The sequence below is a fragment of the Siniperca chuatsi genome, linkage group LG21, assembly GCF_020085105.1.
Source record: "Siniperca chuatsi isolate FFG_IHB_CAS linkage group LG21, ASM2008510v1, whole genome shotgun sequence".
NCBI classification, from domain to species: Eukaryota; Metazoa; Chordata; class Actinopteri; order Centrarchiformes; family Sinipercidae; genus Siniperca; species Siniperca chuatsi.
In genome coordinates this window covers 12,993,675-13,010,229 of record NC_058062.1, presented here as the reverse complement: position 1 = coordinate 13,010,229, position 16,555 = coordinate 12,993,675, and the positions used below count along the sequence as shown (strand labels likewise).

At 39.7% G+C, this 16,555-nt stretch overlaps 1 protein-coding gene across 11 annotated transcripts in view; it reads right to left on the bottom strand.

The window, feature by feature from the left end:
- The window catches only part of sun1b (Sad1 and UNC84 domain containing 1b), a 30,553-nt gene extending 17,656 nt beyond the window's left edge, over positions 1–12,897 (bottom strand). For 7 of the 11 annotated variants that reach the window (XM_044181170.1, XM_044181171.1, XM_044181175.1 and 4 more), the window contains exons 1-2: positions 7,132–7,353; positions 6,594–6,691 (exon numbers count right to left, since the gene is read on the bottom strand). In XM_044181170.1, coding sequence (XP_044037105.1) covers positions 6,594–6,691; positions 7,132–7,143 — 110 coding nt within the window. In that variant the 5' untranslated portion in view covers positions 7,144–7,353. Of the gene's footprint in view, positions 1–6,593; positions 6,692–7,131; positions 7,354–9,345; positions 9,631–12,722 lie in introns of those variants that run through there. The other 4 variants (XM_044181173.1, XM_044181172.1, XM_044181177.1 and 1 more) reach the window with 4 other exon arrangements.
- Positions 12,898–16,555: the final 3,658 nt, after the last annotated feature.

The window sequence follows — 16,555 nt, the reverse complement described above, 5'->3', positions numbered from 1 at the left end:
ACTGATTCAGGTTAGCTCTACAAACAGGTATTAAATCCCAATTACGCTGAGTATTGATATGATCCATGTCTGCCTTAAGAAAAATTTACATTACTTCAAGGTGCACATGCACTATTGAAATGGGATCAGATCTTCCAGACAGCCTTGGGTTGAGGTGATTTGATCTCAGCCATTCATCCAGGTGTAAATACAACATGATGAAGGTGTTTGCATCATTGAGAAAGTTTCTGCCGTGGGGTGAAAGCACCATCACATCAGCTCGTCAGGATATCGTACCCTAAAGACAAGAAACTAGATTTTTTTAAAGGCAGTGTGGGGTTCACAGCAGCTGCCAAAATGACTGAGGTAAAACCAGCTCGTCATCATTTCTTTCAGTATCCAGAGAGCCACAGAAGACAAATCTCTCCATGACAAAGAAGAAGTAACTCTAGTAACATTGCTTCTGGCGAGCCTGCACCTCCAGTACCATGTTTGGTTTACTGCCACTAAAGGGACTTGCCACCCACCCACCTTCTGCCTGCTTTGCATAGTGCATGCAAAAAATGAGATCCCATCACAAAGCATACAGGATGGACACAAGGAGACATCAAGATTACATGAAAGGACAATGATCTGGTTCTTAACCAACCACACAGAAATGTTTCTTTGAATCCAAATGTCATTTGCTCTGTTCAAATACAAACCACACCCACTGTTTGGTTGGAGCAAATATATTTGAAGCATACCTTTTAGCGCTGCAACTATTGATTATTTCCATTTTCAATTAATCTGCAGATTATTTTCTAGATTACTTAATGAATTGTTTGGTTAATACAATGTCAGAAAACAGTGGAAAATGCCCCTTAAAATTTCCCAGGGTGATGTCTTCAAATTGCATGTTTTGTCTGACCAATAGTCTAAAACCCAAAGCTATTTAGTTTACTATCAGAAAAGCAGAAAATTCTCACATAACTTAAACGATTAATCAATTATCAAAATAGTTTTAGTTAGTAGTTTAGTTAATCATTTTCTGGGGCTCCACTAATCAATTAATCGACTAATTGTTTCAGCTTTAATAACGTTAACAAAAACTTGATTTGATAAATTAATAAATGTGATTGAGTTCTTCTCTTTGCTAGACTTCCAAAGGGAACAAAACACTGTCGAAATGATTAAGAAATAAGAGACTAAGAGCCTTTCTGCTAATTTCATTCCAAGCATAGAAATTGATTTCATAATAGGACTTAATCTGCAGCTCTGGGATGCAAAGCTACTGGAGTGAGCTCAAGTAGTAACACTTGCACCACAAAACCCTTGACAAAAACTTCTGGCTACCATTTGTGGTCGCACGCACACACACACACACACACACGCACCTTAGACAGAGATCATAGAAACCATGTGGGTCGTAAATCTCAGCTTCAAAACCACAAGTGTGGTTACAAAAGCCTTGTCAAATACTTGCCAGAAAGCCCATGCTCTCATGCGCACAAGAAAACAGAAAAAAAAAAAAAAATTACAAGACAAGGGGGCGTCCCCCCAATTTAACTCTTAAGAGGAGCAAAAACCACTCAAAGTTACTAAAACAACATTTGCTCGTTAGCCATTAGTAGTCTTACCTGAGATGAAGTACACACTAAGAGATTCTTGTCCTACCATGTAACAGAGTAAAAGATTAATAAAACATTTTAGGCTTGCAAATGTAAACAGCCTGGAGTCAGACATCAGAGCTTTAATCACATTTAGGACATCTAGTCTGTAGCTTGGTTGGTTTGGTTGGCTCTATAACCTAATCACATCTACACAAATTATGTTCTTCTCCCTCCTCTCTAATACACAGCACAGAATGATACATGTGAATAGTGCAAACACAAGCAAATTTGGGGCAACCACACTGTATCTAAATCTTCATGGTTTTAGATCAATGCCAACAAATAATTTTAGAGACTTGAGATGCTGTAATTTGACTGAAGTAAACTGAGTATTCTGTTACCCATCCCCAACAATGATTTAAATCCCTTCTGTACGACACTGTGGGACCACGCTGTGTTTACTGAAATTATACTGCTCTTAATTTTCCCCACTCAAATTTAGCTTCAAGGGCCTCTGGAAATCTGTGGGGAAAACACCAAATCAGAACACAAACGTAGCACACTCTTGCCTTCCTGTTTACTCAAACTGTTACAGAGTGGAGAAAGTCTTTTCCCCTGAGGGGCTGAGGCCTATATTTACTAGAGGCCAGGAACCGGGGGTCCGGGATAGCGTAAAGAGCCTTCAAATTTCCATCCGACTATCTCTGGGTGGGTAGAATTTGGCACTATGATTAGGATCGTTCCAGCCCACCTTCATTTTCCCTCCCACAGACAGCACTTTGCTCCTGCCCCACACTCTCTCTGTGGTGTCCTTCGCTCTCCACGTTATAGCACTATAGTGTGCCATTTCATGTTGCCGTGGTTGCCATGGACACCATTCTAAACAGCTCCCTGGCTCGAGGGAGACTGCGATCAGTAGCAGAGGCTGGACATGTACATTTCCAGCCGACACATGCTGTAACACACAAGAACACAAGCCTGGCTGATACAGAAACAGAAATGCTTCTGACGTCTAAAATATCTCAACATATGCTTTACGCATGCAAGACGCGGTGAGCTTTGCCGGGGAGCTTTTCCATTGTAGAACAGTTTGAAAAGTAGAACAGTTATAGAAATGTCTGTGTTGTCGTGACTTTAACCCTTAAAAAGGAGTAACTATAGCATAGGGTGACTCACCAAAATCCAGCTGCTGTCATCTGCTTGGCACTTGACCAGTGGCGCATGTTCTGAATTACACTCAGACCAGATGTCAGAACAACTGTGACGGCAGCATGAACAACTACTGTCCAACTGGGACTCAGTGCACACAGCTGCTTTAGTTGCATCCCTGAAACTTGTCTTGCAGAGCGTGACTCACATGTACAAATCTGAAAGCATCAAATGTTTTTAATATGCTCTCTCAGATTTATGTTAAAGTCAGTTTAAAAAAAAATACATTTAATAAAACTGCAGTTTCAACGAGCTTTAGGCTTGAACTTTGCACTTTTACAGCAGTGTTTCTGTTTGCATTTCAACAGATCTTTGCAAGGATGGGAGGTTGAGTTTGTACTTTTTCTACCTCTTATCTCTACTACAACTTTTTAAAAATCTTTTACATGAGTTATCTGCTGCCGCTGTTCACAGACAGCCACATACAGCATCAGATAAGTCAATCACTGCTGCTGGGGGAAAAACACTCCAACCAGAGGCCCCAGTCCCACTGACCCACTTCCACCATCATAAAATATGAATAGTCTGTGTGAGTCCATAAACAGCATACACACCTGCTTTCAGTGAGGGCATGGGTGCAGTTAGTCTGTTTTTCAAGAGGTGATACAGCTCAATGCTTAACCACAGAGTGTAAAGAACCACTGCACAACTTTCCAGCTGGGATGCAAATCACAAAGCTTTAACAATGCAGTACTTCTATAAATTGTAGACAACTTTTGGCCAGTGGCAGTTTATCAGAGAGCGTGTGTGTGTGCATGCATGTGTGCGTGTGTAAATGTATGGATATTACAAAGAGAACTGAAGGAGAAATTACGAGGTTACACATTAATTCAAATTATAGTATTTCCAGCTATTCCAGCACGCTGTTCCTTCCAGTTAACAGAATACAGCTTTGTCTAAGTATCTTCAATAATAACATAAAGGATTTTATTTTCCCCTCTAAAAAGCTGTATATTATTTCTAGGAGAAAAAGCCAGAAAAAATAAAAATACTGCCAAAATATGGACGACTACCTCCGAAATATCACCTGGTTGTAAACAATTAGTGCAATAAGTTTTCAGAAGTAAATGTTAATGTTTTCAACATTTTAGATCCAAGGAAAATGCAAAAGTTTGCTTTTAAATGCAAGAAATGTATTAATTAAATGTGAAACATATGATTAGGATAGAAAAACAGAACCGCTCAAATTAAAGGCTTCCTTAATTTTCTGCATTATTTAAGGCCTGTGAATTTAACTAGTTTCAAGACATTGTAGTTTTTTTTCAAATTCCTCAGTGCACACACAATAACAACTCTTCATATCTCCAATATGACACAGACATTGATCAAACAACAAGATCATACTTAAGAATCTTGCCTTGTAGCTACCAAAAGCAGGCAATAAGAGTGTGAGGTGAAGCCTTGTAGTCTCCGTTACTGAAATCACTGTCCAGTAAAGGGGAGAGTGAGAGCAGCTGTGAGGAAGTGAGAGCACAGAAATCTCCCAATTCACTAATAAAAACCTTGTTAGTTATAAATCTATTAATAAAAGCATTTCCTTCAATGTATTTGCAATATGAATTAAATTAACACGAGGTTGGTGGTCCATGTTGTACTGTAATGTTGTAATGTTCTCTCCCTGGTAGGTGGGAGGCTCCAAAGAGCTCCGAGTGTGGACGGAGACAGACCGTGATTGGCTGGCCTCCTCTCCCTCTTTCTCTTGGACCATTCAATGCCACAAAACTTGTCGCTGCTCTTTTGAGTTTTAACAACAGATGGGCCAACGGTTTCTGTCACCTGACCCCATCCATCTCTGCATTGCTCTCTTGTACTCACTGTAGGCCACAGACACATACGGACAGACACCCTCTAAAGTCTGAACACAATCAGCTGTCAGACTCTCTGATGGGTCGATGTTTCTGAACTTTGACCAAGCAGCAAATACAACATTGACAAGTTTGTTTCTCAGGAGAGCTGAGAATCATTAGCCGCTCAGCTGCAGCACACACAGGCTAATAAAAACCACAGATCTCTCAACTAGCTGGTCAAGAAGCATAAACTATTAGTCTAATCCTAGGATCAGGGCCACGGTTGTGACTGTGAGGGTCATTAATAGCTTCTCAGCTGACTACATTCAAAAGGAACACGATTAGCTTGTTCCAGCCTTTCAGTCTACCTGGCAGATTCCAGCCGGGTGTCAAACGAGCTTTTGTACATTCATCTTTCTTTGCCTCAGTCTGCAGTGTGACTTACAGGACTAGTTACCAAGACTGGATTTCACATTACTGGAATGCACTTTGTGTGCTTCAAAGCTGAACTGAAATCATGAGGATGTTAAGGGTTTGTGTGTTTTTTGTTTTGCCATTTATATCACGATACATCAGCATACCTGCTATTCTACATCTCAACAGGAAAACATCCAACAGGCAAATTCCCACTGTGCATCGCTGCCATTCCAACAACCGATAAAACTATAAGAGCTTCTGACATAAAATATAGAATGCAACTAATACAACTGTCACATAATGTGACACATAATTACTTAAGAGACTGCAGCCTGAACTTGTTCAGCCGGATGGGAAAGAGCTCAAAGTACTGTAGGCCTGCTGACTGCAGTTTCACATTTGCTCTGCATTTCTGCACAGCACAGCTATAAACCTAATGAGAGGTCTTTGTTAAAACTCGATTTGTTTTTACAAAACACTTTCATACTCTCACATAAATGATGGGAGGCCTCTGCTCCCAAAAGTCACGCAATAACTCTTCCTTTCCCTAAAGTCAGAAAATGAGTTAAGCTCAGGGACAATGTGATATTTCATTTCCTGACCTACATGCCCAAACGCCTTTCTCTGTTCTGAGAGCTGCCGACATCAACGCTGACACCACTGAAAAACAACAACATTCCTCCACATGCACAGACCTTCCTAGTGAAGTGCCGACCACACCTACGGTATGATCTGTGATGAGGAGCTCATGAAACAACGCATGAATGGTATGTACTGTGTATCCATCCATGTGGCTGTGCTTCCTTTAACTCCTTAAAAGCTCCTTGATTTTACAATATAGTGAAAGTAGATATAGAGAAACCCAGGGTACATACTCTTTACCCTGTGCAAGATTCCCCAAATCCCTACTAAGCATACACACACACACACACACACACACACACTAACTGACTCATGAGGCTGAGTCATCAAAACCACAGGATTTCTTTTTTAGATAAAAAGAGTCACTGACTTACAAACCCTCTGAAAGTTACAAAATAACAATGCCATCAAAATAAATACATTTAAATCATTTAATGCTATTACTGTATTTGTAGCCCATTTCCAATCTAACTGTTAAATAGGGCTCGACTATTGAAGCAAGCTGCATCCTAAAAACAACATACAGTCGGCTCATTGCTCTTAAAGGTTTTGGCTTTAAACAGGACGCAAAAAAAAAAAAAAAAAAAACAGCACACGAGTAGTGAATGTAAAACAACCTCTGGCATAATTTGGCGTTCATTATATTACACTGTCATAATGACATGAGCAAACTAACAACAATTATTATAATAGCATTAAGGTTGACAGTGCTCAATAGCATACTCTGATCAGGGGAAAACAAGACAAGAGCAAATGGATTATGAATTAGCTGGTCGACACTGCACTTGCAAAGCCTTAAGACTGATTAAAATGCAACAGCAGGGTCTCAAGAACAATTTAGCTTAATTTGGAGTTCATTCTCGCTGCATGGGGTCACAAATGACATGCAGGGTGTAACTGAAATGCCATAGGCCTGACTGTTTTATGCTGCAGCCAAGCGTACCGCAGCACAGCACTGAGGTCTCACCTGAGAGAGTAGGTATAGCCGGTGTTCTCTGGAGCACACTGTGGAGGCGTATATGTGTGCAGTTGGGAAAAATCCATGGTCATTCTTCTTTGTTCAGACTGCAAGAGTCAGGATGCAAGGGACAGGACTCTTTAGCCAAAGCTGACATGGTAGAGAGGGATAACAAGTACAAACTAACTTCCATACACACTCACTCGCAAGCACTGCCTTGTTCAGCCTGTCTCTTGCAGACAAATTAGTTCTGCTAATAAGCTCAAGTTCTGCCACTGTGTAATTGTATTTTTAAAAAAACATTCAGAACAGCATCTACACATTAAATACAATACAGCCCTGGTAAACTCCCTGCCTCTTCCCAAATCAATTCTAGCGCTATTCACTGGGCTGCTCTCCAAGAAAACCCAACCACCGGTTACTGCTACGCTGTACGACCATGTACAGGCAGCCCAGGCAGGCCCTAATGAGAGCTGCGGGACATTCCTCGTCCCCAGAAACACAACAATGCTACTGTGGTTCTAACAGTGGACGAGAGTTGGCCGACCTCTTCCTGCATGTTGGCTCTGGCTGGTTGTTGACGGAGGCTATGGACGCCGTGCAGCTGTAATGAATGACTTGTCTCTTCTCCTCCGGACGGCAACCATTCAGCAACTGACAGGAATGGCTGGTAGAGACAGGACAGAAAGAACGACGCGCCTCTCTCCCGTATTACGCAGACTCCTCACCAGGACAGCTACTCCTACACTGACTTGTTGGTTGAGCTCCACACACAGAAAGAGCAGTATTATGAAACCAAGTAACAGCAAGGGGTGGGGCTGGGTTTTAGGCAATGGGCGGGAAACAACTGGTCTGAGGGTTGAGCTTCTCATAGTGGAACCGACATTATGTGAACAAGCTGTGCAAATAATGTTACCATAATGCACTCAGTTGCCAGTTTATTAGGTACACCTGGCTAAAACGAAGGCAGTCTAATACAGCAGTGTTGCAACTGTATTGCATTATACAGAGAGGTGTTTGTTATTTTGTTCACCCCATTCATATCAGTGAGGATACGGCTAATTCAGTGGTTCCCAATGTAGGGGTTAGACCCCTTCAAAAGGGTCACAAGATAAAGCTGAGGGGACATGAGATGATTAATGGGAGAGGAAAGAGGAAAGAACAAAGTTCTGATGCACAGAATTTGATTAATTTTTCAGACTTCTCTCTAATCTTTGATTCTTTATGAAATATTGGATAATCTGAACAGTTAGTTAAATGCAACCATGTGAGAAGTGCTAACCACTCATCTGAGACATCTGAAATGTGAATAGGAGCCCCAACTAGACACTGATTTATACATAAGGGTTCCCCAGCCAAAAAGGTTGGGAACTGGGCTAAATAATAAAAAAATCTCTCTGTATAATACAATGCAATGCAACAGCAGCACAAACTACAGCCTCCAAAATGATCAGAAAGTTGACAGCTCTTTAAAAACAGTTTAAACAAAAACAACATTATAAACTTCATAGGATTTATTGTAGGACTGTTGTATTAGACTGCAGTAGTTTTAGCTAGGTGTACATAATAAACTGGCAACTGAGTAACTGTGCTGCATACCACTCTATCCATGTGACCAAAACTTCCTCATATATTCTGAGCAAGAAAGGAACTTCTTCTCCAACTTCTACTCAGCTATTCAACCAGAGAGACAATGCAAAAACAGAGCGGCAAATAAAACAGAGGGTTTTCCCTAAAATCCACCACCAAAATCTCAACCCATAATCTTAATCATGTTTCAAATCCACATCCAAGTCCCCAAGCCGAAAAGAGGGATAAACGGAAACAAATATCCAGAAGCCGAGGGGACTACTTTAATTCTGCCAGGATTAGTTGTTTTTTTTTTTTTTTTTTTTTTTGTCAACTGGTGCAATGAATGATGAAGCAAGCAAAATCAAATACCAACCTCCTACAGTACATCAACTGAGAATGAGGGACAGCATGGTGTAACGCTCTTAAACATCAGCCTGATCAAACTGTTGTCTAACCACAGGTGTTCTTAATAAAGAGCCATTTATGTTCTGCAGTTTTTATCTAAGCAGGTGACTGAATCTTTCACAAATAGTACGCTATAGCCTTTAATCCTTGAGCTCATATTTCAGGAGACAGGTTGAACAATAACAGACCGTTCGTACATCCCACAAACACACATCTACAGTCTAAACATGCCATGACACCTTTCCCACAGTACTGTATTTCTCCTCACACGTTTGTTTTGCTGGCTCCTTTACGCAAACTACCTGCGACTGCATCCTGTGACAAGCCCGCCTGCTGTCAAAACAGTGTTTCAGACTGGAGGCGTTAAAAACACATACTTAGTTTAATAATAACTGCAGATAGTGTCCGGCCAAATGACATATAAGCCCAGTTATATTCTCACATTGCCCAGTGCTAAATTTAGACGCCATGTACTTAAACAACGCCGTCACTCACCAAAGCATTGACGGGCTTGAGCAACGCACTTTTCTTATAATCCGCGCTCATTTTACATTTCTCAGTAAAAACACGCACTCTTAATAATGCAGAACATATTTAACTGTAATAATGTCGCAGATGTGTAAAAATCTGCCAAGAAAATAAGGCCTGAGATTGCGTTAGTTGTGGGTAAAGGAGCTCAGCAAGGACAAAATACATCTGGATCTAACGCAATGACACATTCACAACAGAAAATTGCAGCTACATTCAGGTATAGGATGTTATTTATAGTAGCATGTCAACTTGCCCGGGCGGTTAGAGTCCATGTATGTTATTATTCTTTAAGAGCGTAATCCAAAAGGAAAAAAGGGTCCACACATTACTATCACGGAAGATGCGCAAACTTCTGCCAGCATCCCGACGCACGGGAACCCAAAGGTTATGTATTACTGTGGACCCACAGATCCCAAGCGTTGATTTTCTAATACAAAAAAACACCAAAGTTTGCAAGTAGCTTGTGAGTGTTATGCTAGTGCACAACAAGCAGATTTCCAAAATGGCTTCCCAGGCGTAACAAAGCCAGAAGGATCGCTGCCGAGCTGATCCTCCCACTCCCAGGCCCTCTATTGTCGGCCAGGGCGCACACTTTAAATCTATTGGAGGAAAGCAGCACTGGTGCAACGGCATGGACCGGACTGCTGCTCCAGCTCCGTGCACTGAGGGGGATCACACTATTGTTTAAGTTGACATTGAACCCCTGGAGGGGATCTCAACTGATACTGAAGGTCCCCGCATCACATCTGCCACCAAAACAACAAAACACAACGCATCACTGATCTTTGATATAATAATACAAATAATAAAGTATTATGTTATTATTCTAATAATATGTTATTATATTATAACAAATTATTGTTATAATAATAATAATAATAATAATAATAATATCACAATTTATGAAATACCTTTCTGGCAACCATGTTTTTTGCTCTCAATTATTATGTAAACAAGATCAAAGTTGGCAAGTCATTGCTATATTCTGCCATATTTAATTGCAGGGACACAGTCAGGATTTTTAAAATCTTGAGCTCATGCGTCCAAATCCCCCCAACTCTACCCCTGCAGAAATTTTTCAACCAGACCCCAAAAGGAAAGTCTATAAAAATTTGATTGCATTTAATTGCATTCAAATCATTAGAATATTTTGTTTAATAACTGTTAAATTATATTTTCTGTTTAAAAAAATGCTGTCTCAAAACCTGTAAGATACTCAGCATGCACAAGTTTCAATTGTAGAATATAAACTGGCCCCCAAATTCTCAGAAAAAAAAAAAAAGGACATGACCTCAGTGTTAGCTATGGCCCTGTCTAGTTTATGCTCCATTCAGCACTGATACAAACTTGAAACTAATCCTTAGACTGCAGTAAGAGGAAAAAGTTGGCATCAGTATTGTTACTACAAACATTTTAAAAGTCGGATTTGACCAATGAACCACTGCACTAATAGAAAGAAAGTTATTACAATGTTCTCTCTATTCGTTCAGTCATGATGAAACAACACAATGAAAGATGTATGAACACTGCTCACAAAAATGTTAATTAGGAGACAATTTTGAGAGTTATGTATTGCTTTTATTACTCAATAAAGGTCTGCTAGTGTGTAATCCAGGGTTTCCTAAAGTTCTTTCAAGGTGGGTCACCGTGACTAAAGAGTGTCCTATACCTTATAAGAAATCAAATTGTTCATTTTCTGATGTATCATTGCATTATTATCATTAAGAGCGAAGCTGAATTAGTATTGCTAGAGAAAGACAGTAGACCACGGCATGTGACGGCTCACTCTGAAAAACAGGAGAGCCCCTGCAGTCCCTAAAAATGATTTCTTGTCTTGCTTCACACAATAACTTGTGTGTAAAAACTATCATCTTGTGTGCACAAGATAAAACAATATGTGTGTGTTTTAGGACACTGAAGGCTCCATAATTTAACACTCTGAAAGGGGCAATTTTGCATAGCGTGTACTTTTACTTTTGATACTTTAAGTACATTTTGCTAGTAATAGTTTTGTACTTTTACTTGAGGAGAATTTCGAATGCAGGGCTTTTACTTGTAACAGAGTAGCTATGTTTACACTGTGGTATTGCTACTTTTACTTAAGTAAAGTATCTGAGTACTTCTTCCACCACTGGCAAAAACACACTGTCAGAGTTGTCACTGCCTGTCATATAAAAACCCCCCAAAGAAAAACAGTATTCTATTACTATTATATATATATGTGTGTGTGTGTTGGCAGCAGGGTGGCATAACATTATACTTTATAACACATCAGGTGGATGCTGCTTTGCAACTGACCTCTGACCTCTCTGCAGCTGATCAGTTGAAGCAGGAAATGTTCCACAGAGATACATTGAATATTATTGATATCAAAATCTGAATCCTGTAATTGAACTGATGAGAGCATTCAAGGTCTTAGGCGAGGCGCCATCTGCTGGACAGCAGCATTTTACTGCTGTAGCTGGTCAAAGTGAAGCTACTTCTAACTACTTTACATATAGTTAGGTAGTTAAGTCCAGTGGTTAGGAGTCAGGCCCCTCCAGTAGGTAAATCTGAGAGGTCATGAGATTAATGAGAGAGGAGAGGGGAATAAAACCAAGTTCTGCCAAAAACTCTAGTAGGTCTAGGGACCTTTTTTGTGAACGGCCCCCCAACCTGACACTGCTTTCTTGTAAGGGGTCACAAGCCAAAAAGGTTGGAAATCGCTGGTTTAATTTTGAACAATTCAATATATTTTAAAAGCTTATCATATGTCTTTTATGTAACATATTCATCGGGAAAGTAACTAGTAGCTAAACTATAGCTTTAAGATTAATACAGTGGAGTAAAAAGTAGTAACAATATTTCCCTCTGAATTATGAATGAAGTATAAAAATGGAAACACTCAAGTAAAGTACAAGTACCTAAAAATACTTGGCTACTTTCCACCAATGGAAACACACCTTCTTCAAGCCATGACTCCAGTCCTCTGTGTCTGGAACAGCCTGGGACCAAACATCTTGCGGACTATCAGAAACTGTTTTAACAAGATAAGCGAGTAGTTACTGCCGCTGTAATTACTTTTTACGCATACAAATGCTGAAGAAAACAAAATCTATAGCCTACAAAATGCAAGTGTCTCCCGGATTTAAACGAAGACGGAAGTATACAGGGTTGAAGCCCCCCGCTTCGCATGGATACTCTGCCTTTGCTGATGTGAAGTTCACGAAAACAAACACTTAAAATGTGATCGCTTGCAAGGCAATTTAATAAGCCTTCCAATGACTGCAGTTGGAGAAAGTGGCATGTCCAGTTAATGCATAGGTAAAATGTCCAGTGACCACCATACAATAAATTAGCCTAGCACCCTGCTGCTACTGCACTGGTCAGGAAAAACCAAAAGCTGAAGTCAGTCTCGAGGTTTCATATCTTTTCTTCTTTATGTTCATATGCATCTGATCAGTAAAACCTCTGCAGATAAGACTACACCTGGAAGATTCAGCACGTGTTCCCAAAAATACTGCCCCACAGAACAAAACGTTAAGGATACTATCCGCAAACTTAAGGCTGGAGATAAGTTGTAGCCTCTCGTGACAGTTCAGGAGAGGAATGAATTAACATAATTATCAATACAGAAGTTGGACTACTCACACGTTGACTCTGACGCTGGCGACTGTCAACCTTAATCTTGTAGCGAGTTACATTCACTTCGTTAATGCTTCACAAGCAGTGGCACATTTACTCCCCTGAAAAGAGGACCTTGCTCTAACGTTCGCCTTTCCCGCACACTGTCATATTTTCCGTTGCGAAACCAGCGTCACACGCCTCAACCCTTATATGGTAAAAATGACCATATATGGGATCTGCCAAAAAGTCCTTGAAACTAGCTTTCGATATAAAACAGCATCACTTAGTGGCCGCTGACAAAACAACAACTAACAGTACCATACTACTACTAGTGGTGGAGCGTAACTAAGTACGTTGACCATAGACTGTATAAAAGAGCAAATATTGTACTTTTTACACTATTACATTTATTTGATACATTTAGTTACTAGTTAATTTACAGATTCAGATTATTATCAAACAAATAAAATGTGATGTATTTTTTATAGATTAAGCTACACAGCAGTATACTTTATAAAGTAATTACAATTAGCCCATGATGCTAATAATTTTGTACTTTTTCTTGAATGCAGGTCATTTACTACACTGTGGTATTGCTACTTTTACTTAAGTAAATGGTCTTCTTCCACCACTAACTACTAGTACTACAACTACCACTAATAATAATAATAATAATAATAATAATAATAATAATAATAATGACAAGAAGAAGATATTAAACTGTTTCCTATAATAATATTGATTCTCAAGTTCTTACAGTTGGGTCAAGGTATATCAATGTATCTGTGAAGGGACTTTCCACAAAAAATAAGAACTGCTTGATTAAACTAATAAGCTCAAACAAAGAAATACTAAGCAAACTGATATCCTGGCTATCTCTTATTTGCAGCGCTGTTAATTAAGTTCATATAATAGCTAAGAATATCTCAGTGCTAGAAAAATCTCTCTAAAAAAACAGTAATTAATTGCAACAGTGTTCTAAATATTTCTTTCTTATTCTTGTTCTTTTCCCCTCCTATTGGTAAAAAATACTGTATCTCTTAAGTCCTCTTGTATTTATATGTCTCTGTCGAGACTGTGCTGAATCCTAAAGTACAGTTGCAAAATGTGTATTTTGAGTTCACAGTGCTTTGAGACTGTTCAAAGACCAGCAACAACTCAGCCTGTGAGCAACATCTTTAAACAGTCAGAGAAAACTTGAAAAACTGGACACCTGTCATTTGTGGAATGATGTGATCCCATTGTCCTTAAGATCACATGACCGCATTATATGAAAGGGAAGATGATTTAGCTTGAGTACAGTTGACTGCTCGAACATTATGTGTCTTTCCTAGTGAGTAGAGAGCTGTCAGTTCTCAGTTTGCATGTTTGTTCTACGGCCACTGACCATGAAGATCTTCATTTTTGCAATGTATATGTGCTACCTTCTTCCTGTGCAGCCTGATGACAAGGAACACTGTAAGTAAATGAAACACTACAATTCTGCTACCATGGTTTCCTCAGTCATGATAGTATTTGTAGTTTGGCTAGTCTTGGTTTCTGTTGGATAGTGGCTCCAGCGTGTTTTCTTTTTAACAGACGCCTATTGTGAGAGTTGTCTAACAGCAGCACGAGGTATGGTGGAAAACTATTCAGCTTGCCTTAGAGCTAGAAGCAATGGTTCAAAATGATCGCACTGAATTATCACCTAAGTGATCCTGTGTGACACTGTGTGTCACTTGTTCCTCCTATGACTTTGTATTTTCTTTAAGACATAGAAAGTAAATAAAAGCATGTGCATACTGCCCTCCAGAGATCGAGAAAGCCATGAAGGGGGCCCCAGATGAGAGCAGACAGACAGTAGTTGAGAACCTCATCAGTGGGGGGGTGTGTGAAAAACTGCTGTCCTATAAACATGACCATATCTCTGAGGACAAAATGACTTCCTCCTGCATGCACTTGTTAGGTAAGATCAGGATGAAATAACAATGGATTTGCATATTTTTTACACTCTAATTAACGATTTATTTTTCAATCCCCATCCAGATTCCTATTATAACCAGTTCCATGTAGCTTTGGTGAATAAAGAACCAAAGCATCTGGATATAGTCCTGTGTTATGAGCAGTCCACAGCATGTGTAGGGGTGAAAAGGCAGTCTTTTGAGGTAGGCTGTGGGTATAGTTATGAAACACATAAACATTAATATCCATCTAATTAGACTAAATTGCTGCCATGAAAACTAACACTGTTTAACTTTTGTGACAGGGTTCCAAAAAAAACACCTTTATCGAAAGTGACATTGAAGCTCTACTTCGGGACAACAAGGAACGTGTGCGCATTTCTCTACCCACTCATTCAGGTTCACCCGTGCACTCAAGAGACGAGTTGTGAAAACAACAACGTCATTTTGCTTGCTACTGAATGTGTGATGGCTTGTTGTCATGATACTGTGTTTTTGAGTGTCAGTGTAATAAAGATATCATTGATCAGTTGGGCTGTACATTATAACCGGCATGGTGGGGGCCCCTGTCTCTTCACATGGCCTGGCCTTACAGCAATGTAAAATAATACAAAGGGCTTTATACCCACTATCATTTATTTTAGGATATATACTGTATATATATATATATATATATATATATATATAATCTTTTCCAGTTGACAAACAAGTGCAAATTCAAATGAGCACAACCTGGCAACAGAGCCACAGTCTGATCCTGATTAAACTGATAGAGGGCTCTGGGGCAAACATTTTCTGTTGGGCCCCCGAAACCCCCCTTCAAACCCACCCACTGCTCTCTGTGGACTGTGTATGCATCCTGTCTGCACCAGGTTCTCCATAAGTCCAGTGCACACAGCAGACATCATATAGGAGCTTTGCCCAGTGACACTGAGTACTGTGCAGGAATAATACTACATGGTTAGTTTGTGGTAATTTGATTAAATGCATCTTTATTTAGGAATTTGTTTCATGTGACCACAATATGATATTAAAAAGATCTAAAAATTGGATTTTGACACAGTAGAGTCCCTCTACAAGACAGGGACCCAAATTTCCTAGTAACACAGAACCCACCTTATTTGATACTGTAATGTAGTGTTGCGCATTCTCTCACAACTTTGAAATTAGCCAAATTACCAAAACCCATTGACCTGCAGTAAACCTGGGACTTAGGGCCCCTGGGGGGCTGGGGTCCTGGGGCAGTTGCCTACTTTGCCCAGTTGGTAATCCAGCCCTGGCACATTGATGACCAAGATTAAAATAAAATACCAGAGTGGTGACCAGAAACTGCACAATATTGGCAGAGTTTGTTAAAATACCATTGATATTTGAAACAGCAAATACCTCAAGCACCTTGGGCAGCTCCACCTGTGCTGAACAGGAAAGCAGGAGAATGCTGCAGACTGGAAACTGATCTACTGATAGTCTGGAACCGCCATCACAGCTGAACATAATGTTAATTTAGCTTAGTAAAATTTTCAGTCAACCATTCATTGTGATCCAGACCCCTCAGAACAAATACAGAAACATTATATGAGTACCTGGCTATTTACTGCTGCAAAATACAATCTCAAGGAATAAATATGGATCCATGTCATCCTACAGAATAGAAACACTGCACAACAGCTGGAAATTGTGTAATTAACAGTTTCCACTAGTAAAAAAAACAACATTGTGCATTATATACTATAATTAACTGAAACAGAGACATGATCATTCATCATACTCAAGATGCAAATGAGAAAATATGATCATAGACTTATTAAAGTGATGTTGAAAACATGAATTCCTATGAATGAATGAAAATAGATCAATATGGCCCATATTGTTACCTGCACAATGCTTAGATAATGACAATTCCCATGCTGAAATACC